This window comes from Saimiri boliviensis, chromosome 1, assembly GCF_048565385.1.
Source record: "Saimiri boliviensis isolate mSaiBol1 chromosome 1, mSaiBol1.pri, whole genome shotgun sequence".
Taxonomy (NCBI): domain Eukaryota; kingdom Metazoa; phylum Chordata; class Mammalia; order Primates; family Cebidae; genus Saimiri; species Saimiri boliviensis.
Window position 1 is genome coordinate 68,250,622 of NC_133449.1, and position 27,790 is coordinate 68,278,411.

The 27,790-nt window shown below is 43.3% G+C and overlaps 1 protein-coding gene and 1 pseudogene across 2 annotated transcripts in view; both read right to left on the reverse strand.

The window, feature by feature from the left end:
* The window catches only part of ANXA4 (annexin A4), an 84,436-nt gene that overhangs the window by 17,815 nt on the left and 38,831 nt on the right, over positions 1-27,790 (reverse strand). For both annotated transcript variants that reach the window (XM_039476571.2, XM_074398692.1), the window contains exons 2-6: positions 23,528-23,582; positions 16,533-16,620; positions 6,353-6,447; positions 4,194-4,307; positions 2,718-2,808 (exon numbers count right to left, since the gene is read on the reverse strand). In XM_039476571.2, coding sequence (XP_039332505.1) covers positions 2,718-2,808; positions 4,194-4,307; positions 6,353-6,447; positions 16,533-16,620; positions 23,528-23,536 — 397 coding nt within the window. In that variant the 5' untranslated portion in view covers positions 23,537-23,582. The remainder of the gene's footprint in view (positions 1-2,717; positions 2,809-4,193; positions 4,308-6,352; positions 6,448-16,532; positions 16,621-23,527; positions 23,583-27,790) is intronic.
* On the reverse strand, positions 24,739-27,294 carry LOC101051870 (cyclin-K pseudogene; annotated as a pseudogene).

Consider the following 27,790-nt stretch of genomic DNA (forward strand, 5'->3'; position numbering starts at 1 on the left):
TCACTCTGTTGCCCAGGCTGGAGTCTGGAGTGCAGTGGCACCATTTCAGCTCACTGCAACATCCGCCTCCTTGGTTCATGCAATGCTCCTGCCTCAGCCTCCTGAGTAGCTGGGATTACAGGTATGTACCACCACGCCTGGCTGATTTTCATATTTTTAGTAGAGATGGGGTTTCACCATGTTGGCCAGGCTGGTCTTGAACTCCTGACCTCAGATGATCCATCTGCCTTGGCCTCTCAAAATTCTGGGATTACAGGTGTAAGACACCATGCTCAGTCAAGACATTCCGGTTTCTTAAAATGTGGGTTTGAAAAAGCTGGAGCTGAAATCCTCCCTCTGTGCTTCCTGCCATCCAGGGATCCAATCTGAACGTGGTTCTCAATGATGCAGAGACAGAGCTGCAGCTGTGGAGGGGCCACTGCTATTTCACTGATGGAAGACAACCAGATCGGAGCTTCTGAACCTGGCTTTGGGGTGGGGCTGGGGGTGGGGAGCTGTCAAATGTAAATCCTAGGATATGCCTTTCTGCCACGTCTCTCCCTTGGGAAGTTCTGACAGATTATCCATGAGAAGCTCCATGGCCGAGTGCAGTGGCTCACGCCTGTAATCCCAACACTTTGGGAGGCTGAGGAGTTCAGATTGCTTGAGCCCAGGAGTTCAAGACCTGCCTGGGCAATGTGGTGAATGCCCATCTCTACAAAAAATATAAAAATTAGCTGGGCATGTTGGTGCATGCTTGTAGACCCAGCTGCAGGGGTGGAAGAGGTGAGAGAATCACCTCAGCCTGGGGAGGTCAAGGCTGCAGTGAGCCATGATCATGCCACTTGCACTCCAGCCTGGGCCACAGTGCAAGACCCTGTCTCAAAAAAAAATGGCAGGGGGAGCTTCAGCAAGAACTTATCCACGATTAGTTTTTAAGAAGCAAAAACGAAAAGAGACGCTCTAGCCCTTCACAGTCCTCAGGGAAGAAAACCCTCATTGGGCAGATGTGGGGATCAGATTGCTAAATCCAAACTCCTAAGGTTTAGAATCTCCTGCTCTGAACACTTCCCACAAAGCTCTTACTGTGGTTGTTTTCTTTCTATAAAGGTAATACACATTGACCACAGAAGACTTAGGAAAAAACAAATAAGTAAAATGAAGGGGCAAGGCAAGGAACTCCACTGCAATCTAATCACCCAGAAATAATAATCATGGCTAACATTTCCGTGAATATCCTTCTGCATTTTCCCCCACATATACACATTACTTTTGTTTATTTAAAGAATAAAAATAGGATCATAGCACACTATTTTATGGCTTATCTTTTTAACATATATATATATATATATATATATATATATATGCCACATCATTTAATAAAAATTTTAATAATATTCTTGGCCAGGTGCTGTGGCTCACACCTGTAATCCCAGCACTTTGGGAGGCCGAGGCGAGCAGATTGCTTGGGCCCAGAAAGTTTGAGACCAGCCTAGGCAGCATGGTGAAACCCCATCTCTACAAAAAAATACAAAAATTAGCTGAAGCCCAGGAGGTCAAGGGTGCAGTGAGCTGAGATTGTGCCACTGCACTCCAGCCTGGGCAACAGAGTGAGACCCTGTCTCAAAACAACAATAACAGCAACAACAAAACAAAAAACACCAGTTAAAGAAAAGGAAAAAAAATTAATTTTTTTTTTGAGACAGAGTCTCACTCTGTCACCCAGGCTGGAGTACAGTGGCACAACCTCAGCTCACTGCAATCTCTGCCTGCCAGGTTTAAGCAATTCTCTTGCCTCAGCTTCCTGAGTAGCTGGGACTACAGGCACATACTACTATGTCTGGCTAATTTTTTATATCTTTTAGACGGGGTTTCACTGTGTTGCCTAGACTGGTCACAAACTCCTGAGCTCAGGCAATCTGCCTGCCTCAGCCTCCCAAAGTGCTGGGATTACAGGTGTGAGCCACCATGCCTGGCCAATATTCTTTAATATAAATGTTAATAACTAGATAACAGTTAATTGTGTAAGTGTATCATATTTTTTTTTTTAGTCAATCTGCTGCCGTGGAACATTTTTAGCTAACATAGACAATACTGAATAAACACTATGAGATCTAAATCTCTGTTCATTTTTAGTTATATTCTTAGGGCAAAAAGTCAGGCTTTTTAAAAAAAATTATTTTAAGAGGAAGTTTCGCTCTTGTTGCCCAGGCTGGAGTGCAATGGCGCGATCTCAGCTCACCGCAACCTCCAAAAGTCAGGGATTTTTAACAGGCACTTCATATGTATCACCCGCTGGAGGTTTCTAAGGGGGAGTGAATGGCTGTCATTCTGATTTGACTGGAGGACATACAGTCAGGTCTGGAGGGAAGAATTTGGGCCAGACAGCCCCTCCAGACCATTCCTTGGAATGCTGAGATCTGGTGGTGCCACCACTTTTGAACAAATCCCTTAGATTCTTTGTCTGATGATAAGGAACAACTTTCCAACTTTTAGGGTAATAAAATACTGCACTGGGTAGGTGAAATAAGAGTGTCATCTTTACCTGAGAAATCTTAAGAAGCCAACAGACTGCCATTTGCCTAAACAGGGATCTCCCTTGAAGCAGAGCTTGGTACCAAGGATCCCTCATGCTCAGCGTTCTGTGAAAAGTCTAAACAGCAGACAACCACCCACTGCTACCCTCCTTCTCTAATCACAGCGAAACCTCAGCCAGGGCCACTGCGGATGTCACATACGCTGCTGGTAGGTTTGGCTTATGCGCCGGATCTCCTCGGGGGTCCGAGAGGCCAGGATCTCAATTAGGCAGCCCTCATCAGTACCGGCTCCCTAAACAAGAAACCAGACGAGAGAACTGTATGAGCCAGTTTACAAAGCTGAGGCCCAGACACAGAAGAAATACCGCCATGAATCTGCAGAGAATAAAAGCAATCTACTGTGTTCTAGCAACAGGATTTGTTCACTTTTAATTGTCCCGCCCCAAACCCAACATGTTTGTCATAGTAATTCTGAGTAATCACAAACATTGCTAGGCTGTTTACTATGTGTTGGTTACTATGCCACGTTAGGTACAGTTTCTGCCCTCTGGGGGCTGAATTTTTCCTTGACCTCTTCTGCTCTCTTCCTCTGAAGAACAGATTTTTCTGGCAAAGACTTTGTTATGTTTTTGCTTTCCCAGAACCTTCCAAGAAGCTATTTGTTGACATGGTTGAGGAGGGTAATTGTACTCCTCAACTTATGATGAGGTTACATCTCAATACATTGAAAAATTTTAAGCAGAACCACCCTAAGTTGGGGACCATTTGTATTTGCATCACATACTTGGTCATTAAAATTCGGCAGACCCATGCTAGAGCACAGCGGGTAGGTAATCTAGGGAAGGCAAGAACGCTTTTGCCAGTTCTAAGCTTATAGTAGACCTGGGGGCCCCTGGGGTGTCAGTCATAAAGTTACATACTTCAAAAGTAGTTAACATGACAAGGAAGTCTCTAGAGCTGGACTCAAGCAACAACTATAATCGCTCCTCATCAAGCCACAGGAAGGAGCAAATGACCTCCTAACTTTTGGGAAAACAACTTTTAAATTATAATTGGTATAATGTAATGTAATGTTTTCAAGTTGTCACAAATGAAAGAAAATCTCCTATACTTTATCTGCCACTCTCAGAAGGTCTTGGTCACCGTTTTTGTCTTTTTTTCTTAAATTTGACTTTTATTTTAAGTTCAGGGTACATGTGCACATTTGTTATATAGATACACTCGTGTCATTGGGGTTTGTTATACTGATTATTTCATTACCCAGTATTAAGCCTAGTCTCCATTAATTATTTTTCCTGATCCTCTCCCTCCTCCGACCCCCCCACCCTCCAACAGGCCCCAGGGTGTGTCGTTCCCGTCTATGTGTCCGTGTGTTTTCATCATTTAGCTCTCACTTGTAAGTGAGAACATTTGGTATTTGGTTTTGTGTTCCTGAGTTGGTTTGCTAAGGATAATGGCCTCCAGCTCCATCCACGTTCCTCCAAAGAACATGATCTTGTTCCTTTTTACAGCTACCTAGTTTTCCATGGTGTATATGTACCACACTTTCTTTATCCAGTCTACCATTGATGGGCATTTAGGTTGCTTCCATGTCTTTGCTATTGGGTGATAGTTTCTTAAGAAGCATATCAGTGTTTGCACTAACAGTACCAACAGCATGAGAGGAAGAGCACAAACCTTCATGGCCCTTCGCAGCTCTTGCACGTCATACAGCACCGTGGGCGTCATCATCCCCACAATCACCTGCTCGAAGTTGCCACTCAGTTCTGACTTCAGGTCATCTATCAAGTCCTGCAATGCAAGAAAGTAGCTCCACATAACTGCTATGGCAAATTAAACCAGCCACTCTCCAGGTGTGGTCCAGGGATGTCTGGGGTCTCCAAGACCCTTTCAAGGAGCCTGCAAGTCAAATCTATCCTCAGAATAACACTAAGATGTTATCTGCCTTTTCACTGTCATTCTTTCACAAGAATACAGTGGAGTTTTTCTAAGGCTATTGGACATTATCTGCACATCAATAACTATCTGTTAAAATGCTCCCTCCATTTTCAAGTACAAATCTGTACAAGACCAGATTTTCTTCATATATCATATCATAACAAATTGAATGTAGAAACAGATATGAGAAACCATCTCTCTTCCATTAAGCCAGACATTAAAGAAGTTTGCTAAATGTAAAACAGTGACAATCTTCTCACTAAACTTTTTTTGTTTTGGAATATATAGCTGTTTTTCATTAAAATGTTGTTTATAGCAACATATAATACACATTGTTATTTTTACTAAGTTAACAAATATCTATTTTTAAATGCCCTCAGTCTTAATTTCTAATAGGGTAAATATCAAAAGATACAACTCAAAAAACCAAAAGTCCCCAAAAATTTAAGAGGTAAAGGAGCCTTGAGGTTGTTTGTAGACATCGATGTAAATGTATTTGCCAACTTAAAAATATGTCTTGAATATATTTCCAAGTCAATATTCACTGACATCCTTTTTAACAGCTATGGAGATTTCTATATATAGGTACAACATGATTTTTTTTTTGTTTTTTTTTTTTGGGGGGATGGAGTCTTGCTCTGTTGCCCAGGCTGGAGTGCAGTTGTACAATCTTAACTCACTGCAGCCTTCGCCTCCTGAGTTCAAGCGATTTTCCTGCCTCAGCATCTCAAGTAGCTGGGATTACAGGCACCTGCCAACATGCCTGGCTAATTTTTTTGTATTTTTAGTAGAGACAGGGTTTCACCATGTTGGTCAGCTGGTCTCAAACTCCTGACCTCGGGTAATCCACCCACCTCAGCCTCCCAAATTGTTGGGATTACAGGCGTAAGCCACTGTGCCCAGCCTAATATCTTTAATTAGTCACCTGTTTCTATTTTTCTACTGTTACATACATAAGGCATTTAGTTGTATCTTTGTGATCATTCATGATTATTTCTTAAATCTCAATTCCTAAGATACAATTTCCAAATATAATTTGGAAAATGAACCAAATTCTAAAGACGTTTGTTCACATTTGCTCCTGGAATGGGTCAGAGAGTTTAAGAACGTGTTTAAGATCAATTGACTAGGAAGGAGCTGAGTTGCTATTCCATTTTTATCGTCGTTGTTTTTCAGGTAGAGTCTAGCTCTGTTGCCCAGGCTGGAGTGCAGTGGTGTGATCTTGGCTCACTGCAACTTTCACCTCCCGGGTTCAAGCATTCTTCTGCCTCAGCCTCTGAAGTAGTTGGGATTACAGGTGCCTACCACCATGCCCGGCTAATTTTTTTTTTTTTTTTTTTTTTTTTTGAGACGGAGTTTCGCTCTTGTTAGACAGGCTGGAGTGCAATGGCGTGATCTCGGCTCACCCCAACCTCCGCCTCCTGGGTTCAGGCAATTCTCCTGCCTCAGCCTCCTGAGTAGCCGGGATTATAGGCATGCACCACCATGCCCAGCTAATTTTTTGTGTTTTTAGTAGAGACGGGGTTTCACCATGTTGACCAGGGTGGTCTCGATCTCTTGACCTCGTGATCCACCCGCCTCGGCCTCCCAAAGTGCTGGGATTACAGGCTTGAGCCACCGCGCCTGGCCTAATTTTTGCATTTTTAAGTAGAGATGGGGTTTCACCATGTTGGCCAGGCTGGTTTCAAACTCCTGGCCTCAAGTGATCCTCCTGCCTCAGCCTCTCAAAGTGCTGGTATGACAGGTTCAACCACCACACCTGGCCTCAAGAACATTAAACAAGACAAAGGAGCAATCTTTTAAAACACAGGGCCACTTCAGGAACCTAGATCGGGAAGAGGCCCTGCTTCCTGTTGCTGCCAAGTCAGCCACACAGAGCAGGAGAGACTGCGGCCTACCCTGCCAATGGTGCTCTTGTAGGCGGTCCTGATCTCCTGGCGCTGGGCGGTGTTGCGGTAGGCAAGGACGCTAATAATGGCGTCTTCATCAGTGCCTGGGGGCAGAACGGAGACAGCAGGTGAGTGTGATTTGAGAGAGGGATGAGAAAGCGGGTTCCTCTGAGGACACTGGAATTAACCACACACACAGGGCTTCCTAAGACGTCCTTATTCAGAGGATTTGTCTACTTTTTGGGAAACAGATGCTAGATTTGAGACAAATAGCCTCTCCTTTAATTAGCTGTTTACCACTGAACAAAATGGTTAACTTTTCTAAACATTAGTTTCCTTATCTGCAAATGTGAATGATGACAGTGCTTTCCCTCGAGAGGCTGCTGCAAGGGTTAAACAATATATTTAAGTGCCTAGCACTCACTAAACATTTAATAAACATTGGCTGGAGGAATTCTTCCTCCTCTCCTCTAGAATTTTTTTTTTTTTTTTTTTTTTTTTTGAGAGGAAATCTTGCTCTGTCACCCAGGCTGGAGTGCAATGGCACAATCTCAGCTGACTGCAACCTCTGCCTCCTGGGTTCAAGTAATTCTCCTGCCTCAGCCTCCTACGTAGCAGGCATTACAGGGCATGTGCCACCACACCCAGCTGATTTTTGTATTTTAGTAGAGACAGGGTGTCACCATGTTGGCAAAGCTGGTCTTGAACTCCTGATCTCAAATGATCTGTCTGCTTTGGCCTCCCAAAGTGCTAGGTTTACAGGTGTGAGCCACCATGCCTGGCCATCTTCTCTAAAATGTTTTTCATGTCTTTTGGATCTCCTGTATCTCTCTTTCATGTTCTTCCCTTTTCTTTGTTTTTATCTCTTTATCATCTCCTCCGAGTTTTGAAACAATTCAGACTTGTCTTTTAATTCACCAATTTGGCATTTTGCAGAATTTAAATTGGCTGTTGCTGCATTCACTGTGTTTTAAAATGTGGAACTATGTTTTCCACTTCTAAGCTATCTTTCCTGAACTCAAATGGTTCCCTTTTAGAACTGCTGACAAATTACCATGATACAACGTCTTACCAAAACTTTAAACTATAAATTACAAAAAATGTCCTGTTTTGCTTGCCTGTTTCTTGCAGCAGCTTTTACAAGGAGACTTTATTTTGATTTTTCAAATTGGTCCCTTGTCTTTATAACAGCTGGATGTTCATAATGTTTAGTGAATTTTTTCCTTGTTGTTTATGCTGTATGGAGGCTGACATGGGTTTCAGAAGTAAATCTATTGAAAATATTTCAGGGAGAAATGAAAAAATACAGCCTCATCTTAGTTATCCTTGGCAAGATTAGAGATGCAGAAAGAGGTGAGGTGTGGAGAGGAAGCGATAGGACTTGAAGTTTACATTGAGGACCTACTTCTTTTTTTTTTTTTTTTGAGATGAAGTTTTGCTCTGTTGCCCAGGTTGGAGTGCAGTGGCCGGGTCTTGGCTCACTGCAACCTCTACCTCCCAGGTTCAAGCAATTCTCCTGCCTCAGCCTCCCTAGTAGCTGGGATTACAGGCACCCACCACCATGCCTGGCTAATTTTTTTTTTTTTTTTTTTTAGTGGAGACAGTGTTTCACCATGTTGGCCATGCTGGTCTCAAACTCCTGACCTCAGGTGATCCACCTGTCTGAGCCTCCCAAAATGCTGAGGTTACAGGCATGAGCCACTATGTCCAGCCATGTTCCTATTTTTGAAAACGAGAGGACAATCCATGTAACAATCCATTTCTCCCTTGGCACTCTCAGCTGGGGTGATATGGCAGGGGTGGGAGACACAGAGGGTTCATTACCTTTTGTCTACCCCGTTTCTGTGAAAGGGATCCCTCTTCCTGTTTCTGTGAAAGGGATCACTCTTCCCCCCAGTCAAGCCAAGCTGAAATTCTCAAAATAGCTTTAATTTTTTTTTTTTTTTTGAGACGGAGTCTGGGTCTGTGGCCAGGCTGGAGTGCAGTGGCGCCATCTTGGCTCACTGCTGGAGTGCAGTAGCACCGAGTAGCTGGGATTACAGGTATCAGCCACCACGCCTAGCTAAGTTTTGAATTTTTGTAGAGATGGGGTTTCACCACGTTGGCCAGGATGGTCTTGAACTCTTGACCTTGTGATCTGCCCGCCGCGGCCTCCCAAACTGCTGGGAGTAAGAGAAAGCACAAGAGAAAAACTAAGGCTCTAGTGGCTGCTTTGCAGGCTTGCAGAGTGCAGGATCCTCGGGAAGCATCCACTAATCGCTCCTGGTGTGGCAAGCCAGGTCACTTTAAGAAGAATTGCCCAGGCAACCAGAAAAAGCCACCTTGACCCTATCCAGTCTGTGGTGGAGACCACTGGATATTAAATTGCCCCTGGAGATGGAGGTCGCTGGGTCGAGAACTGGTCTCACAGATGGTCCAGAAGGACTGACAGCTCCCGGGGCTCAAACCCCTGGCTCCAGTGGCTCAGACTGCCATCACTGCTCAGGAGCACTGAGTGATTCTGGAAATTGATGGGAGGGGTTGCACTTCCTCCTGGATGCTGGAGCCAGTCTCTCTGTTCTCCTCTCCAATCCAGGCCTCCCCTCTTCCCATAGTACAACCATGGTGGGTGTCTTAGGGAAGACTCTAACATAGTATTTCTGTTAACCCCTTAGCTATAGTTGGGGGGACTTATTATTTATACTTTCCTTCTTAATTAGAGCCTAAAAGTCCCACTCCTTTATTAGGTAGAGACATTTCAGCCTTCATAGGAGCAGCACCCTCATGGCCCCAGGACAGACTCTTTGTCTTCCCTTAGTGAAAGCCATTATTAATCCAGAAGTGTGGGCAACTCGAGGAAGAATAGGTCAAGCTAAAACTGCTAGGCCAGTTCAGATCCACCTTAAAAATCCCACTTCTTTTCCTAATCAGAGACAACATCCTCTAAAACCAGAGGCCAGAAAAGGGCTAGAAGCTATTATTAGTAATCTAAAACCACAGGGCCTCCTCAGACACTGTAACAGTCCTTGCAACCCCAATACTAGGAGTGTGAAAAGCCAGTGGGGAATGGAGACCAGTTCAGGACTCCTCGTTAATGGGCCGTAGTTCCTGATTCATCCAGTGGGCCCTAATGCCTACACCTTGATGACTCAAATACCTGAGGGAACTAAATGATTTACAGTCCTAGAGTTAAAGGATGCCTTTTTCTGCAAGGTTACATCCAATCTCTCAATACCTGGTCACCTGTAAGGGTCCCTCTGGCCAGACCATGCAGTTAACATGGATGGTGCTGCCTCAGGGATTTCCAAACAGCTCTCACTAGTTTGGACAAGCACTGCCAAAGGACCTCTCTAAGTTCTCCCATCCTCAGGTCAGGGTCTTGCAGTGTGTAAATGACACTTTCCTCTGTGCCCCAATCAAGGAAGCTCAGGAAGGTGCTAAGACTGTCCTCAATTTCAGCTAAGGCTAAAAGGGAGTATAGAGTCTCACAATCTAAAGCTCAGCTCTGTCAGACTTTAGTACAGTAACTAGTTCTGGTCTTATCAAAAGGGATCAGAGCACCAGGTGAGGAAAGGATTAAGCGAATTTCCTTTAATAGTTAGGAAAACTGTTGGGCATTACTGGATTTTGTAAACTGTGAGTACCCGGGCGCAGGGAAATGGCTCACCCTTTACACCACCTCATAAAAGAAACTCAAGCAGTTAAAACTCACCCCCCTTTTTCAGGAACCTAAAGCTCAAAAAGCCTCTAACCAGCTAAAACAAGCCTTGCTTAAAACACCAGCCCTCAGTCTTGCCATGGGGAAAGAATTTAGTCTTGATGTATCAAAAAGGAAGGAAATGGCCCTGTAAGTTTTAACTAAGGCTTGAGGTCCAGCTCAACAGCCAGTGAGTTACTCAGGCAAGGAACTTAACTTGGTGGCCAAGGGATGGTCAGCCTGCCTCCAAGCAGTTACAGTGGAGGCTTTGCTCGTGCCAGAGGCCACTGGGTTAACCATGGGAAAGAACTTAACTGTTTAACCCTGCACCATGTAACAGGACTGTTGTCCTCTAAGGAAAGTCTCTTGCTAACGATTGCCTCCTCAAATACCAAGCTTTGCTACTAAAAGGATCTGCCGCCCGTTGAAGACCTGCCCTTGCCTGAGCCCAGCCACCTTCTTTGAAAGAAAACTGGAGAACCTGAATGTGACTGTGAACAGGTAAGTGGAGCAAACTGGTAAAAGAAATAATAAGAATCACTGTTTGCGTTCTCTGTAAAGTTTTAATTAATGAAAAAGGATTTTCTTAAAGAGTGGTCAGCTTAATTCAAAGGGGATATCCCAACTATGAGTATATTTAAAAGGTCTTTATGTTTTTCTCTTCATAAATCTTCTTTTCCTGGAAAAGGTTTTTTTCTCAATTGACTGAGTTGCTTCTTTTACTGTGTCTTGCCACTCTTGGTGTCTGCATGAAAGACTCTAGATGACTTCCGGTGGCCTGCGACGCCTTGGGAAAACAGGAAAGGCGCCACAAATCTCATTTTAGGAAAAATCTCTGTTTTCCTCATGGGATCCCTAGAATCAAAGGTGAATAAGTCCCTCTCAAAATCTGTCTTTGTCTTCTGACTATGCTTGCTTATTAGGCCCTGGAAACTGCATTCCTAGCTATATTCTTAAAGGGCCTCACTCGGAGGTCAATAATCCAATTGGGACATTGGCAAATGCAAAATTTTATAGCTACAGGATCTTCTTCTGTTTGTCTGTGTGGTTATATATGTGTTTTATATATGTAATGTCTTTTTTTTTTTTAAAGGAGCTCTAATTAATTGGCCTAAGAAAAATAAGCACTTAAATATTTTTACTGGAAAAGTAATAGCTGTGGTAATTTTCAGTTCACATTACTTTAATCTTTAAAAATAAAAAGAGTCTTAGGAATTATTGGTAAAATACAAACGTCTTCAAGGTGTAAAAATGTGGTCTAAATTATGCAGGTCAAATACCAGGTTTGCTAAATGCTTTACCGTTGTAAACTGCTTCCTTAGCCTTTACAAACTGTCAGCTTGCCTGCTTCACAACTGGTAGGACCTGGGAACATATGAAGGTCACCATGCCCCTAACTATGCTGAAAGGAGTCAAACTTTATCTGCATCTAGCACATAATTAAAACAACCTAATACTTTTACATTCAAGTTAAAAATTACTAAAAGTTACCATTATAACATGAGATTGAAACTAATGACCATGGAATTGCATGCAAAGTGTGTAAAAACAGTAAAAGGTTTTCTTATTTAAAGATTATAAGAAGGCATGGAAATGTATATTTTGCTTAGGAATAAATAATTGTTTTAAATAAAGTAGAAGGTTTAAGCACATTGTAAAAAAATTGTAAAAATTAATCTTGAGAAGAAAACTCTGTGAACATATTAACTAAATTCAAAAGGGTATATTTTTTCTGTAAATTAATCACTGAAATAAAAGCACAGCAAGGTTTTCTTAAAATGCTAATATACTCTTTAGCAAAACTTGTCAAGGGTTATCACAGGCATGTGAAAATCTCACTTCATGATCAAACTGGTTAGAATCAAATAGGATTGTCTATAAAGTTTCATTAAAAATAAGGTTAACATTAATAGCAAACTAATGCAAGGGTAAATTTAACTTCCCTCTTAAATTTTCACGTAATAGGAAAGGCTAATGATTGGTTTTTGCTTTTTCAAATTTTAATTTCAATTTTCTGGCTCATCCTTTTGGCAAAAACAAAACACTTATGGTAATCTAAAATTCTATTTCAGAATATCAAGTCTTTTACATGTTAAATATACTTAACAGGCTTCCCAAAGTCAAACCTGCCTCAAGTTTGTCTTTCCTAACCCCTGGCCTTTGGGTGCTGCAGAGGGTCCCTGAAACATCCAGAAGAGAGGTAAACAGAATGATTTAACATGTTGAGGTACATAAAACTGCCAAAATGATGTCTAATGCTCTTCAGGTTATATTTTAGCAAATAATATTAATGCTCGAAAAGTGTATGGGAGGCCTGCAGTTCTAGTGTCTGAATATGTACTATTAATCACAATTAAGGTTGTTACGTTGGGTTTTTGCAAACCACAAAAATAACTAAGTTTCTTTGTCAATTGTGTTTCTGACTGTGTCCAAACTGGGCATTTTGTCATTTACAGACAATTGTTGTTTTGTTTTAATTCTCTTCAAAAGAAAAGATGGTTTATAATCAAGCCGTGGGACTTTAGTTCTCTGCAAACAGGTTTGTCACAACCAAAAAATGTACAGAACTCATAAAATCCTAAAATGGTTATGAATATCAAACGAAACAAAAGTTAACGGAATGAACTGAACTAATAGAAAACTAAAACAATATTCTTCATTTATGCTTAGAACACTGCTAATCCTTATTTTGTCTTTCAGAATTAAAAAACTTGTCTTAAGCTAGCTACAGCCTTTGACAACTAAGCAAACTGTACTCCTATAGGCAAAGTTTGGAGCATGTTTATTTCTCTCTGCCTAATTCCTCTGGAATTTGGAAACTAAGTATTTTTTTTTTTTTTTTTTTTTTTTTTTTTTTTTTTTTTTTTTTTTTTTTGAGATGGAGTTTCGCTCTTGTTACCCAGGCTGGAGTGCAATGGCGCAATCTCGGCTCACCGCAACCTCCGCCTCCTGGGCTCAGGCAATTCTCCTGCCTCAGCCTCCTGAGTAGCTGGGATTACAGGCACGCGCCACCATGCCCAGCTAATTTTTTGTATTTTTAGTAGAGACGGGGTTTCACCATGTTGACCAGGTTGGTCTCGATCTCTCAACCTTGTGATCCACCCGCCTCAGCCTCCCAAAGTGCTGGTATTACAGGCTTGAGCCACCGTGCCCAGCCATAAGTATTCTTAAATTACAACAATATAGTTGTTTGCATCAGTGCAGCAATAATCCATTTCTTTTTCTTTTTCTTTTTCTTTTTTTTGAGATGGAGTCTAACTCTTGCCCAGGCTGCAGTGCAGTGGTGCAATCTTGACTCAATGCAACCTCTGTCTCCCAGGTTCAAGTGATTCTCTTGCCTCAGCCTCCCAAGTAGCTAAGATTACAGGCGCGCACTACCATACTCAGCTAATTTTTGTATTTTTAGTAGAGATAGGGTTTCACCATGTTGGCCAGGATGGTCTTGCTCTCTTGACCTTGTGATCCACTTGCCTCGGCCTCCCAAAGTGCTGGGATTACAGGCCTGAGCCACCGTGCCTGGCCAAGAATCCATTTTCTTTTGCAACAAAACGCAATTGGAAAAACTGGTTGTTTTACCAAGGCTTTGACTGGAAGGCTGTGTTTCCCTTTAAGGAATCAAGCTTAACTTGCTGAGCCAATACAAGCCCCTGGGGAAAACTGGCCTTATACCTCTCTACACAGTCTCCATACAGGGTTCCTGACCTGCGGTGAGTAAAGAATGTCACTTTCTAACAGGCCTAGGAACCCCATGCTTCTGGAACCTCAAGAAGGAAAGAAATCCCAACTCACAGGAATTTAAAGGTACAAACAAATGGTTGGGCTTAGCTTTAAAAAGTCCTATCTAAAATTCCTCATGGAACAAGTTTCCATCAAAGCTAATCTAAAGGGCCTATGTAAGGATGATTATTCTTGCTGTACTTTATGTAAATAATTAGACCAAGTATAGGACTGAAGTCTGCTTTGCAAACAGCTCAGGCCTATCACAGATTGTTTTTAACAAAAATGAGGACTGGGGAAAGAGAAATTAAGTTTTGAAACTTTGCCATACCTCCGTTATTAACTTCTATGTTATTAACTTCATTAGTTGTTTTAAAGTTCTTGCCTACATTTTAAACTAACCCTGCTTATTCCTGTCAACCAACCAGCCACCTGTGGCTGCAGCTCAGGGAAAACAGAGAGGCATGGGTAATATAAAAATCTGGGAACACGTTCTAGTTCTGGGCAATTATCCTACAAATCCTGCCAGGTAACCTATAACCCCAAGGTTTCCTTTTTTGGGGGAGAAAGTAAGAAAAGGAAGCTAAACAAAGCCAAGCCCATACACCCACTTACAACAGCACAACCCATCTACATGGCTCACAGGTATCAAACAAACTTTGTTGTCATGGGTACGGCCTATAGTGCTCCCACTAATAATAACAGTAGTCTTAATATTCATATTTGGACTCTATATTCTAAGCCATATATTTTCCTTGGAAAGTTTATCTCTTCTCACCTAAAAACCATCAAGCTTCAGATGGTGCTGCAAATGGAGCTGAAAATGAAACCACCCTCCTACCAGGGACCCTTCAATCAACCCCAGGAGGAGCCCTGGCTGCTGTTCCCACAAAGTGCTACTCTCCAGCAGGAAGTAGCCAGAAGAAATCATCACAGTTTCCCCTCCCAGCAGTTAGGGGTTCTATTCCTGACGGGGGAAATATGTTATAGGAGGCAGAAAGAAATTATTTAGGTAGACAGGGTAAACTGGCTACCTAAGTTTAAAGTCCCTGGCAGAAAACTTTCCTTTTAACAAAAAGCAGCTCAAAACTAGCTCCCTTTCTAACCTCATGCAGTTCAAAAAATCACTTCTCTTCTAACAACAAGCAGCCTAAAAGTTCAGGCTGTAAAACACAGAGAAGACAGCTCGAGCACACAAGGAGATGATGAAGTCTCCTGAGTAATCACCAAGCTTCACACTTATACAATGGCCCCAGCAAAACAGTAGGTCTTAATAAGCACATTCCTTTTCCTCTAGGTGCACTAAGATAGAGAAGCTAAAAGCAGACTTGGGGGGATGTCTGCAGCTGCGAGAAGATGTATGGGAACAGACACAGAAACTCTCCCTCCCAGATAAGCAAGACAAAGAAACACACACTAAGAGTCAGCCTCTGTAGTCAGGGAATGGGATAAGAGATAATAAAAAAAACCAAAAACCTCCGATCTATACAGATAGCACACCTGGTCCCAACTAAACCATCGGGCTCTAGGAGGATAAGAATCCACTCCTCGTGAGCTCCCTCCTCAACAGCCCATTTATGAAAACCCTAACATTTTTACTACCACTTGGCAACCGGCTGGGGCCCCTCTCTGTGATGGAGACCTGTTCTTTTCTTTTGTCTATTAAATTCCTGCTCCAAACTCACTGTGTGTGTGTGTGTGTGTGTGTGTGTGTGTGTGTGTCTGCGACCGCAATCCCCTTGTCCGTGACACCAAAAACCTTGGTATTTACCCCAGACAACAAGGCTGCTTCACCAGCCTTCTCACATTAAATTCCACACATTGCATGTCAGTGCTGTCACAGCTGTGTCTATCACCACGGCAACAAGCAGAGGGACTCAAGGCAAGAATGTGGAATTAGCACGGATTGGCCTAAGCTTGAGATGGGGAACTGCCGAGTGTGAGCCATGGCTCAGTTCCACTCACTATGCCACTTGGTAAGAGTTACTTGGCCTTTTTGGGTTGCAGCTTCACATCTGTAAAATGGGCTAAAATAACAACAGGGATCGCTCCTTTCCCTAAATCACAGGTTGCTGCATATATCCAATGGGGTAATGTTTGTGAAAGTGCTTTGTAAATCTTATGGCACCATAGACATACCAGCACTAATTGGAAAACAAATACGTTTCTAAAATTTAATATGCAGATTCATGATTTTGTAATTCAAAGCAGGTTTAAACAATTGGGGAAATCCATGAGTATATTAGATTTATCATTATTAAAGTGAAGAACTAATGCCTGCCCCCTCCAATTTGTCCCAGCTTATCTCAATCTCAACTTGTCCCATGTGCTTTCTTTCCCTCCCTCCATCTCTTCCTTCTTTCCCTCCTTCTTCCCTTCTTTCCTTCTTTCTTTCTTTGAGGTGGAATCTCGCTCTGTCACCCAGGCTGGAGCACCATGGCAATATCTCAGCTCACTGCAACCTTCACCTCCCAGGTTCAAGTGATTCTCCTGTCTCAGCCTCCCAAGTAGCTGGGATTACAGGTATGTGCCACTATGCTCGGCTAATTTCTTTATTTTTAGTTGAGACGGGGTCTTGCTATGTTGGCCGAGCTTGCCTCAAACTCTTGGCCTCAAGTTATCCGCCTGCCTCAGCCTCCAGAGTGCTGAGATTATAGCCGTGAGCCACTGTGACTGGCCTCCCTTGTGTTTTATTAAAGGAAGGCCCACATAATGGCCAGGAGACATGGCGCCCTCTTGTATGACCCTTTGTTGTGCAGTGCATGCAGGAGGATTCACTTCCCGCAGGACACTTACCGAGCCCTTTCATGGCCTTCCTCAGGGTCTGGGCATCTTCCGTGGCATTGAATCCTGAAGCAGCTTTGACAGTACCTCCTTTAGTTGCCTGAGCACACAGAGGGTAAGGTTACTGAGAGGCAGCCTCTTATCAACACAGAGGCATATCATTCTGCAAACATTTGCTGAGTGCTGACCATAGCCTAGACAGTATTCCAGGTGCTAGGGATATAGCAGTGACCACAAAAAATGAAGCTCTTGCTCCCTGAGAGCTGATGCTCCAGCTCATGGGAGGCAGACAGTAAACAAGCCTACAATTCACATTCCATAAAGTGCCTGGGGGTGAGTAGCGCTGTGAAGCAGATAGAGAGGTCCTGGAGGGCCCGTTCTGAGGAGTGACATTGAGGCTAAGAGCTGAATGAGAGGAAGCAGCTGTCCATGCAAAGATGGAGGCAAGGGTTAGGGCAGAGGAAATGGCTTCTGCAAAGGCCCTGAGGCTAGAAGTAGCTTGTAGGGAGAGCAGGATGGAGGCCAGTGTGGCTCAAGCTGGTGGGCAAGGAGCAGAGGGGGAGATGAATGACATCTCTGTGGAATCCTGTTCCCCACAAAAGGGAAAAATATCAAACCTGAATCTAGTCAAGCTTCTAGAGCCAAAAACAAATTTACAGTAAACAGAGGAGAAAGGAGAATGTGAAACCACACTAAAGGGTTGCAGTCAGCAAAATTCAGACTGAGACGATGCACGTAGCCAGTGATCTAGTTTCTTCCACAAATAAATTGCAAAGGGAATTTAAAGGGAGAGATAGAAGGGAACTACTGTTTAAAAGACATCGGAAAGGAACATCAATGATCATAATGTGAACCTGTAGTGTCATAATTAGGATCATAAATCAAACAGTTAAAAAAAGAGACATTTATGAGACAATGGAAATTTGAACACTGACTTGATATTTGGTGACACTAAGGACTTGGTTTTAACATTTTTAGATATAAATTGGCATTATGGTGGTATTTCATTTTGAAAAGAATTTAATCTATTGAAATAGTTTACAGATGAAATGATAAGATATCTTGGGTTTGCTTCAAAATCACACAAGTGGAAAAAAAGGGGGAAGGTAAGTAGAAATAAAGAAGAAACAGGCCGGATGCGGTGGCTCACCCCAGTAATCCCAGCCCTTTGAGAGGCTGAGGCAGGATACAGTGGCTCAATCCGGTAATCCCAGCCCTTTGAGAGGCTGAGGCAGGCAGATCTCTTGAGCCAGGAGTTTGAGAACAGCCTGGGCAAACATGGTGAAACCTCATCTCTACAAAAACATACAAAAAAATTAGCCATACATGGTGGCATAGGCCTGTAGTCTCAGCTGCTCAGGAAGCTGAGGTGGGAGGATCTCCAGAGCCCGGGAGGTAGAGGTTGCAGTGAGCCGAGATCGCATCACTGTGCTCCAATCTGGGCAACAGAGTGAGACCCTGTCTCAAAAAACAAAAAACAAAAAACAAGAGTGACCATGAGTTAATAATTATTGATAGGAACACAAAGGGGTTCCTTATAGTATTCTGTGTACTTTTGTGCATGTTTAAAGTTTTCCATAATCTAAAAATTTAAATAAATCAATTAAAAATAAATATAAGGAAATCAGAGGTGGGCTGGGCAAGGCAGCCCTTCCAAGCCAGATAAGAAGTTTGCATTTCATTCTAAGTACGGTAGAAAGCCACTGACAGGTTTTAAGCAAGTGGATGGGGACACGTGATCTGATTTATCTGTTTAAGAGATCCCCAGACTGCTGCAGGGAGATGCAGAGACCATTTGAGAGCCTGGGCCAAGATCTGGGGGTGGGATATGAGCTAGATGAGGGTGTAATAGTTAAGACGGAAATAAACAGAAGAACAGACAGCTCAGCACATGTTTTGGAGCAAAGGCGACAGAACTTGCTGATGGACTGACGTGGGAGGTGAGGAAAGAAAAGAATCAAGTAAAACTCTAAATATTTTCCTGAGCAGCTGGGTATCATTTATCCAGATGGGGAAAACTGGAGGAAGACTACCAGATTTAGGGTGGCAGTGTGGGGTGGGGTTTAGAAGTTCTATGTTGAGGGCTGGGTGCAGTGGCTCACGCCTGTAATCCTAGCACTCTGGGAGGCCGAGGCGGGTGGATCACGAGGTCAAGAGATCAAGACCATCCTGGTCAACATGGTGAAACCCCATCTCTACTAAAAATACAAAAAATTAGCTGGGCATGGTGGCACGTGCCTGTAATACCAGCTACTCAGGAGGCTGGGGCAGGAGAATTGCCTGAACCCAGGAGGCGGAGGTTGCGGTGAGCCGAGATCTCGCCATTGCACTCCAGCCTGGGTACAAGAGCGAAACTCCGTCTCAAAAAAAAAAAAAAATGAAGTTCTATGTTGGAAATATTAAGTTTGGGATGTCCATTGAATATCCAAGTATAATTGTCAAAAGGACAATTGGTTACACAATATAAGTCCAGAGGTCATGCCCAACATAATAAAGTGAGGATGCATCAGCATTTAGTTGGTACTTGATGAGATGACCTAGAAAGAAAGTGAAAATAGGGAACAGGGACTTGGGATAAGCCTGGGTCTCTCCAACAGCACAGGTCCAAGAGAGGACAGCCCAGAAAGGATGGCTGAGAAGGGACAGTCCTTGAGCTCATAGGAAATCCAGGATCGTGCACTGTCCAGAGGCTGAGGAAGGAGGGATTAGCTGGCACCTGGTCTACTGAGAAGCTTCGTGGGAAGGAGCATAGGCACTGGAGTAGGGTAGACCTGGGGTTGATTCTTGTGTTTACCTTTTTCTGGCTGTGGCCTGGGGATGTTTCATTTTTCTCACTTGTATATTGGGAATAATGATAACTCACAGAAACAGGATAATACAGGAAAGCACTTAGTACAAAACCCAGAAAAAGTAAACACTAAAACAAAAACTCAGACTTGATGCTATCATCATCATCATCATCATCATCATCATCAAAGAGGACTTCAGCTGTACCTCCATGATAAATAAAATAATGAGATTATTTTGCCTATTTCTTGTATTATCCCTCCACATAAGTCTATGGGGTAATGCCAAAGCAGAATTTAGGATGGAGCATTTGTACAAGGTACCAAAAATGGTGTAGAATAGAGCTAAAGTTTTCTGATAATCTAACTGGATCCAAGAACATAATATGGGCCATCTAAAGGACTAGAGGATTTTTAAACCCTTAGTGCAGTTCTCTGGCAAGGCAGATTTGAGCTTCCTGCACTAGACCACCCTGGCCTAGACCTCTCAGATCCATAGTGGCCCACGTCAAGCCCACCTAAGTCCTCAGATACCCAGGGTATGGACCTTCTCTGCCGGAAGACCAGGCTTTCATGTCCTGGATACGGTAGGCATTGGCACTTGGTCACATCCTCTATACGTCTGACAGAGGAAGGTCGAAATTTATGACAGCAACTATTTTGGGCACTGTTATTGGTTGAATTGTATCTCTCCCCAAAAAAGACATGTTGGAGTCCTAACCTCCAGCATCTCAGAATGTGACCTTATCTGGAAATAGGGCCACTGCTGATGCCATCAGTTAAGATGAGGTGATATTAGAGTAGGGTAGGCCCCTCTTCCAATATGACTGGTGTCCTTATAAGATGATGTGGATATGTGAAGCATCATAAGACAAGGGCAGAGATGGAAGTTATGCAGCAGCAAGCCGAGGAATAGCTAGGATTGCCAGCAAACCCCCAGAAGCTACGAAGAGGCCCAGAAGGCTTCTGCACAGGTGTCAAAGGGAGCGCAGCCCGGCTGACATCTTGCTTTGGATTTCTGGCCTCCAGAACTGTGAGGCAATAAATTTCTATTATTCTAAGCCACCCAGTTTGTGGTATTAGGTTGGTGCAATTATTTTTGCACCAACCTAATAATTTGTTTCGGCAGCCTTAAGAAACTAATAGAGGCACTTTACTTCTTTTCTTCTATCATGTATCAGTAGTAGTATGCAAATTGGTGATTTGCTGTCAGAATTCCAACATGGCCTTTGGCCTCAGCATGAGACAGCTTTCTGAGATGAATGTTTCACAAGGTTCTTTTGGAACTCCCATATTGAAAAATTTTTGGATGGCACTCAAACACTACATTCAACTCTTAAGCAAACTGCATTGCTGAGGGACACTACTATGGGATTAGAATTAATATATAACAAGGTGAATCAATAGAGGTATTGGCAAGGCTGGTTCTGTTTATCAGTTAGCATTCTTAGTCACTCTTTCTCCAGGAAAAAGATCAAGAAATGTGTTCCCTGTTAGCATGATAAATGTCCTAATTGATTAAATTTCAGGGTATAATATACCATTATCCATTCTGGGAAGACAGGGAATTCTGTTCCAAGAGGACCCATTGTGGTAACAAAGGAAACAGATAGGATATAGGAAAGAATTACAAAAATGGATAGGTAGATGCCATATCACAATCGATTAAATATTGTTATTACATTATTAATGAAGAAGATAGATGCCAGGAAGATTGGAATACGATGGAATACTAATGAGCGATACAGAGGAATGGAGGAACAAACTATTGATGCAGCAACATGGATGAATTGCAAAAAAATATGATGCCCAGAGAAAGAGTCAGACACAAAAGTGTACCTACTCTATGCACTCTATGATTCCATTCATAGGATGTTCTAGAAGAGACAAAACTAACCTGTAACACTCAGAACAGCAGTTGCATTTCTTGTGTGGAGTGGAGGGCTGGGGGGTTGATCTGGAAGGGGCATAGAGGAGCTTCTGGGAGTGATAAAATGTCCTGTCTCTATAGGGGAATAGGCTATGCGGGGATATACATTTGTCAAAACGTATCTACCAAAAACCTTAAAGGATTTGCATTTCACTATGTGCAAATTATACCTCCACAAAACATGTTTTAAAATCTTGAATACAATGCTTTAAAAACATATTTTAGAGAATTTGGAATTTTTTTAAAAAAATTAAGAAGAAAATTAAAACACTTACAACCACTATTTAGAGTAAATAATTTTAATGATGTGAAATGTAATATAAACATTATATTATCTCATTTGCATAGAGAAGAGATAAAGCATAAGATCGGAGAGAATACATAACTTGTTTCCTATATTCCTATACTAAGTGGGGGAAAAGGAAGACTACGAAGTTATTATTTATGCTCTTATTACTGTTCTTTAAAAATCATTATACCTACAAGTAAGGTCTAAAATAAAATAATGGCAAATAGTTGGTATTTCTCATCTTGCAGTTGTGTAGTGTGGTTTTCTTTTTAAAATGTCCTTTATCTGTCTAATAAATAATAGTCATGATAGAAAAACAGGTTTAAGGAGGAAAGATGAGAGCAACGGAGGTAATTTTTCTAGAGTGGAAAGCACACAAAGGGCTCCATGATTAGTCTTCATTTGCAAGAAAGCTGTGAGCCTGCTGAAGACAGGAAGAGCATCTCATTAATTCTGAGTCCTAGGGCCACAAGTGGCACAAAGTAGGGACACGATAAGCATTTCTGAATAAATATTCTCCACGTTGGCTAGGCACAGTGGCTCATGCCTATAATCCCAGCACTTTGGGAGGCCAAGGTAGGAGGATCGCTTGAGGCCAGGAGTTCAAGACCAGCTTGGGCAACACAGCGAGACCCTCATCTCTATAAAAAATAAAAATAAATAAATAAATAAGTATTTAAAAAATTATCCATGGCCAGGGAGAATCAGTCAGCAAGAAATTGATTTTAAACTAAAGCATGAGAGATTTGGGCACACATGAACATGCCAGGGAGAATCAGTCAGCAAGAAATTGATTTTAAACTAAAGCATGAGAGATCTGGGCACACATGAACATGCCTTTGACTGTCAGAGATCATGAAGAAATTCTGGAATACCTAATGCAAAAAAAATTTAAGAGTATATTACTATTTGTTCAGGATACTTTACACATCCTTCTTCCTAAAGGAAGGCATCTCAAGGTGGCAGGCTCTCCATTTCCTATCTAGGTATCAGATTTCTACTTCTATTATTGCTTCTTCCAGAAGACCACAGATCAGAATTACTTTGAATTACTTGTCTATTCAGAAACCGTATTTGGGTGAGAGACAGAAGGAGAGCAGATGGCCAGCCTTAGACAGAGCCATGTTTTCAGCGAAAAGGCTCAGCTTCTACCTCAGAGCTGAACTTTACAGAACTCTCAAAGGGATTCAGTTCCGTGCTTGTTCCAAACATCAGGTAACCAAGGCCCGAGGAGTTTGATTACTGTCTAAAGCAGGGGGCGATTGACATGCCCATATTGCTAGGAAGCACCCTTCTTGATGAGCCTGAAATGATGTGGCTACTTCAGAATGCTGATAGCAGTCCTGTTCTGGTGGTAGAACCTGCAGAATTTTTAGTTTTTCCTTTTTAATTGTTCTAAAATAAACATGTAGTGCTTCTGCAGACAGAAAACTACAACTCGTTTCTATATTCTTAGGATGTTAAAAGGAGTCAAAGAATTCTCTCTTCGAATCAATTTTCAAGGTCAAGTTGCTTACCACCCCTTAAAGAAATTTAAATGATGTTTAGAAATAGACCTGCCTTAGCCGGGCGCGGTGGCTCAAGCCTGTAATCCCAGCACTTTGGGAGGCCAAGGCGGGTGGATCACGAGGTCAAGAGATCGAGACCATCCTGGTCAACATGGTGAAACCCCGTCTCTACTAAAAATACAAAAAATTAGCTGGGCATGGTGGCACGTGCCTGTAATCCCAGCTACTCAGGAGGCTGAGGCAGGAGAATTGCCTGAACCCAGGAGGCGGAGGTTGTGGTGAGCCGAGATCACGCCATTGCACTCCAGCCTGGGTAACAAGAGTGAAACTCCATCTCAAAAAAAAAAAAAAAAAGAAATAGACCTGTCTTTTCATGTCCTCTTCCTTCCCCTCTGTTGAATAAACAAGGCTTTGTTTAAGCTAACAGTTGTGAGTCCACATTCTGTACCTGTTGGCAGCTGGTACCAGATAGGGTGAGGCATTTCACAACTTACCATGGCCATGACTCTAGGTCAAGATCAGAGTTCAGTCACCCAAGCAGAAGTTCTTCTGTGATAAAAGCAGAGGAAAAATTATTGTGATGAAGGAAATGGCATTAAAATCATTAATCAGGATAACTTGCAGCATGCATGAAGCTAAGCCATGAGGAAATGTCACCCAACTTTATCAAAAGGTCAGGTACTGATTAGCCTAAGATATAAGGGGTGGGTTAGTAATTAGAGAAACTGTTAAAAAAAAAGTCAACTTTATCATACTAGTAAAATATTTTCCTACCTGCTCTTCTGTCTGGAGATACACATGACAGAAATGAATCCTATTGTTTTGTTAGGGTAAAGTTACCATTACTTGGACTCAAGCTGGACACAGATTTTGAACTGAACGTAACAGCAGATCAGAAGAAGCTTCCTCTTTGAGAAAAGAGATAATCCAGCCTATAGCATACCAGCCTCCTCTCTGTGTATGCATATGTGTATGTTTATGTGCGTGTATGTATATGTGTAACGACAGGCCAGCAGCCCAACCAGCATTAGAATCTTTTCATTTCCCAATGGCGATTTTCAGTGCCAGCATTCTAGGATTAATGATGTTTTAAGCTGCAGCCTTATACATTCAACTTTGTCCTGAGTTTTCAGCTCCCCCTCTTTCATCAAGAAGACTTGAACCATCACACATTTTTTTAACCCCTTCAAAACAATTTTAATACAAAGGATGCAAACATCTATAAATGAAACATTTGGTTCTTCTGACCCTTCTGGGTGTCATGGGAGAGAACGCCATTGAATGAAAATGACAACAGCTTGGCTTCAGATGGAATTGGACTACTTAAAATTGAGTTTCCCGGAAAAGTAGGCACTGATTTCTAGAAGGAAATTAACTCCTTATCAAAGCTATTTATTGAGCCAATATGGCTGGTTAACATCTTCACTAGTATAAAGTAACCCAGTGCAGGGCTCTCAGACGTGAGCTGAACCGAGTGTACACAGTCAGACTGCAAGGGCACTGATGAAGCTACTCTGAAAGCTGGCTGTCCCCATCCTCCAGATGAGGACCACCCCGATTTTATCCCAGGGGCCTGGTCCATTCCTCCCATACTCCAACGGTCACACATTATACAAGGTACCCTGCTGCTTCCCCACTTCAACTACTCTGCAAGCCAATTAGAAAAACCTGTTAAAAAAAAAAGCCGGTGGGGGGAAGCCTCACATTATCTCATCCAGGCTGCCTGCCCCAGCCCCCCAACTGGAGGCATGCCAGATGGAGGAATGGGCGAGGGCACAGGGGGCTGTCCTCCAGGGGGCACAGCAGGAGGTGGGTAGCTGGCTGGTGGCAGGCCCAAGCTTGGAGGAGGGTAAGGGGGGACTGTGTGGGTAGGGGTCAGGCGTCGGGGTGGGAGTGAGCAGTGGGGGTTATAGGTAGGTGGGGGTGGAGGGTAGCCAGGAGCAGGGGGTGGGTTGGCAGGTGGGGGGAAGGAGGCCAGGGGAGAAGGCACAGGCGGCAGGGGTGGGTTCGGCGGGTACATGTCGGGGTGGTAGGGCAGGTGTGTGGGCAAGCCATTAGCAGGGGGCAGGGCACCGTAGGAGGACCCCTCGGCCTTCATCATGGACTGCAGGCTCTGGTAGCCCTCTTCAGACATGTAGGAGCTGGTGGTGGACACGTAGCTGGAGGAGGGTGGGGGCGGGGGCCGGTGTGGCGGCGGTGGTGGCTGGTGTCCAGGAGTCGGGTGGGCCGGAGGAGGAATCTGGACTTTGGGGAGGTTAGTGGCATCCACAGGGCCCGGTGGCTCAGCCTCACCTAAGGCAGCAGGGAGGGGAGGCTTTCAGTCTGGAGGTGGGTGGGCTGGAGGCAACGGTGGGTGAGTGGTCTCAATCTTGGGAATTTTAAGTGGTGTTGGTTCTGCTTTGATCTCTTCTTTGGGAGAAACAACCACGGCTCGCTTAACCTGTCGGGGAGAACCGGGCTACAGAGAGGGTTTCTTGGGCTGCTGGGCTGGCTGCTGCTACTGGGCCAGTTGCTGGGGGTCCTTCTACTGGGGCTGGATGGTTCGGAGCTTTGAGACGGTTGTGATTGTTGTACTTGCGGCATTTGTGGTGTAGGCTGAGGAGATGGGGGCTGTTGCACTGATGGGGGATGTGATGAGGCATCTGTTGTTTTCCTTGTGAGTAAAGATCCAGGATTTGGTGGCATATGTATTCCAAAACGTCGACTGGGACACCTTGAACAAACTGTTCCCACCATCTCCTATACATGGGTTTGGAGGTCCATTCTTGTATTTCGAATTTGCACAAACTTCCTGCAAGATACATCACTGCTACTGCTATGATCTGTGGTTCCCACTGCAGTGACAAGGTGGTACAGAGACTGTCATTTACAAATGTCTATGCCATTTGAACCAACTTTTGAATTTTGTTTTTATCACCTTTGAGTTGCTCTGCATATTTGAATAGGAACTGGTATGGATGTTCTACCTGTAAATCAAACTTGATGGTCTACAGTAAGATTCTCTCCAGAACCATTACTTCTTCCTTTGGGTCATCTCCAAACTGGCCAAACTGTACATCATTTAATCAACTACAAGCTGTTTTGATGATACCTTTACATTTTTTTGGTGTTTCTTCTACTTGCCCAGCCAGAAAGAGGCAACAGGCTCCTGTCACATATCTTGGGAATTGCTTGAAGGAATGAAACGTATGGAAGCGATGAAAATAAATTATTCCAGTTGCCAGGGTATCATAGTGTAGCCCCAAACACGTGCCCACATCAAAGGTGAACCGAGTGCCCTCTCTGCAGTACTGGGCCTCAGTGGTTGGATCAAGTCCTTCAAGTTATGAGGGTATATGAGCCAAGTCTTTCTTATCCCAGTACCAACATGGTTTTGTGTGGTCCAGGTTTGCTGAAGTTACTGAAGGGCTTGCATTTGCTTTATTCTCCTTCATTTACTGAAGTAGACTTGTTCTTTCCAAAAGGTTCTCTGAAAATGTTAGAATCCCCTCGTTTCAGGCAAGCCCCTTAGCGACGTCTCTCCTTGCTGACTGTGGCCATCTTGCATGTGGAATCCATCACACATTTTTTTTAGTTGTTCAGAATGCAAGAAATGTCTTCATTGTACTCTAGGACTCTTGTGGAGTTCTCATGATATATAAACAGCCCTCTAATGGCAGCCTACCAACTCCTGTTCCCATATCTAAGTCATATGGACAAGGCTCCTTTTCTTTTCTTTTCTTTTCTTTTTTTTTTTTTTTGAGTCAGGGTCTCCCTCCATTGCCCAGGCTGGAGTGTAGTGGTGCAATCATAGCCCCCTGCAGCCTTGAACTCCTGGGCTCAAGCAATCCTCCTGCCTCAGCCTCCCAAGTTGCTGAGACTATAGGCATGAACCACCTGGTTAAGGCTCCTTTTCTCAGAATTTAGTTAGATCCTTGATACTCAAGGAGTTATCCTAGAACCAGGGTACAGGCATTCCTGGGAGCTTGTTAAAAATGCAGAATCTGAGGCCGGGTGCGGTGGCTCAAGCCTGTAATCCCAGCACTTTGGGAGGCCGAGGCGGGTGGATCACGAGGTCAAAAGATCGAGACCATCCTGATCAACATGGTGAAACACCGTCTCTACTAAAAATACAAAAAATTAGCAGGGCATGGTGGCACGTGCCTGTAGTCCCAGCTACTCGGGAGGCTGAGGCAGGAGAATTGCCCGAACCCAGGAGGCGGAGGTTGCGGTGAGCCGAGATCGCGCCATTGCACTCCAGCCTGGGTAACAAGAGCGAAACTCTGTCTCAAAAAAAAAAAAAAAAAAAAAAAAAAAAAAAAGCAGAATCTGGCTGGGCACAGTGGCTCATGCCTGGTAATTCCAGCACTTTGGGAGGCTGAGGCATGTGGATCATTTGAGGTCAGAAGTTCAAGACCAGCCTGGCCCACATAGTGAAACCTCATATCTATTAAAAATACAAAAATTAGCTGGGCAGTAGTGGTGCACACCTGTAATTCCAGCTACTCAGGAAGCTGAGGCAGGAGAATCACTTGAGCCTGGGAGGTGGAGGTTGCAGTGAGCCAAGATCAGCCCACTGCACTCCAATCTGGGCAACAGAATGAGATCCTGTCTCAGAAAAAAAAAAAAAAAAAAAAAAAAGCAGACTCTCAGGCCCCTCCCTACTCCAGACCTACTCCCAGAATCTGCATTCCCCATATATGTGCCTGCACAGTTTGAAAAGCATTGGTCTAGATAATTTGACCAAGCAGTATGCTTTTCAATGATAAGTAAGGCCT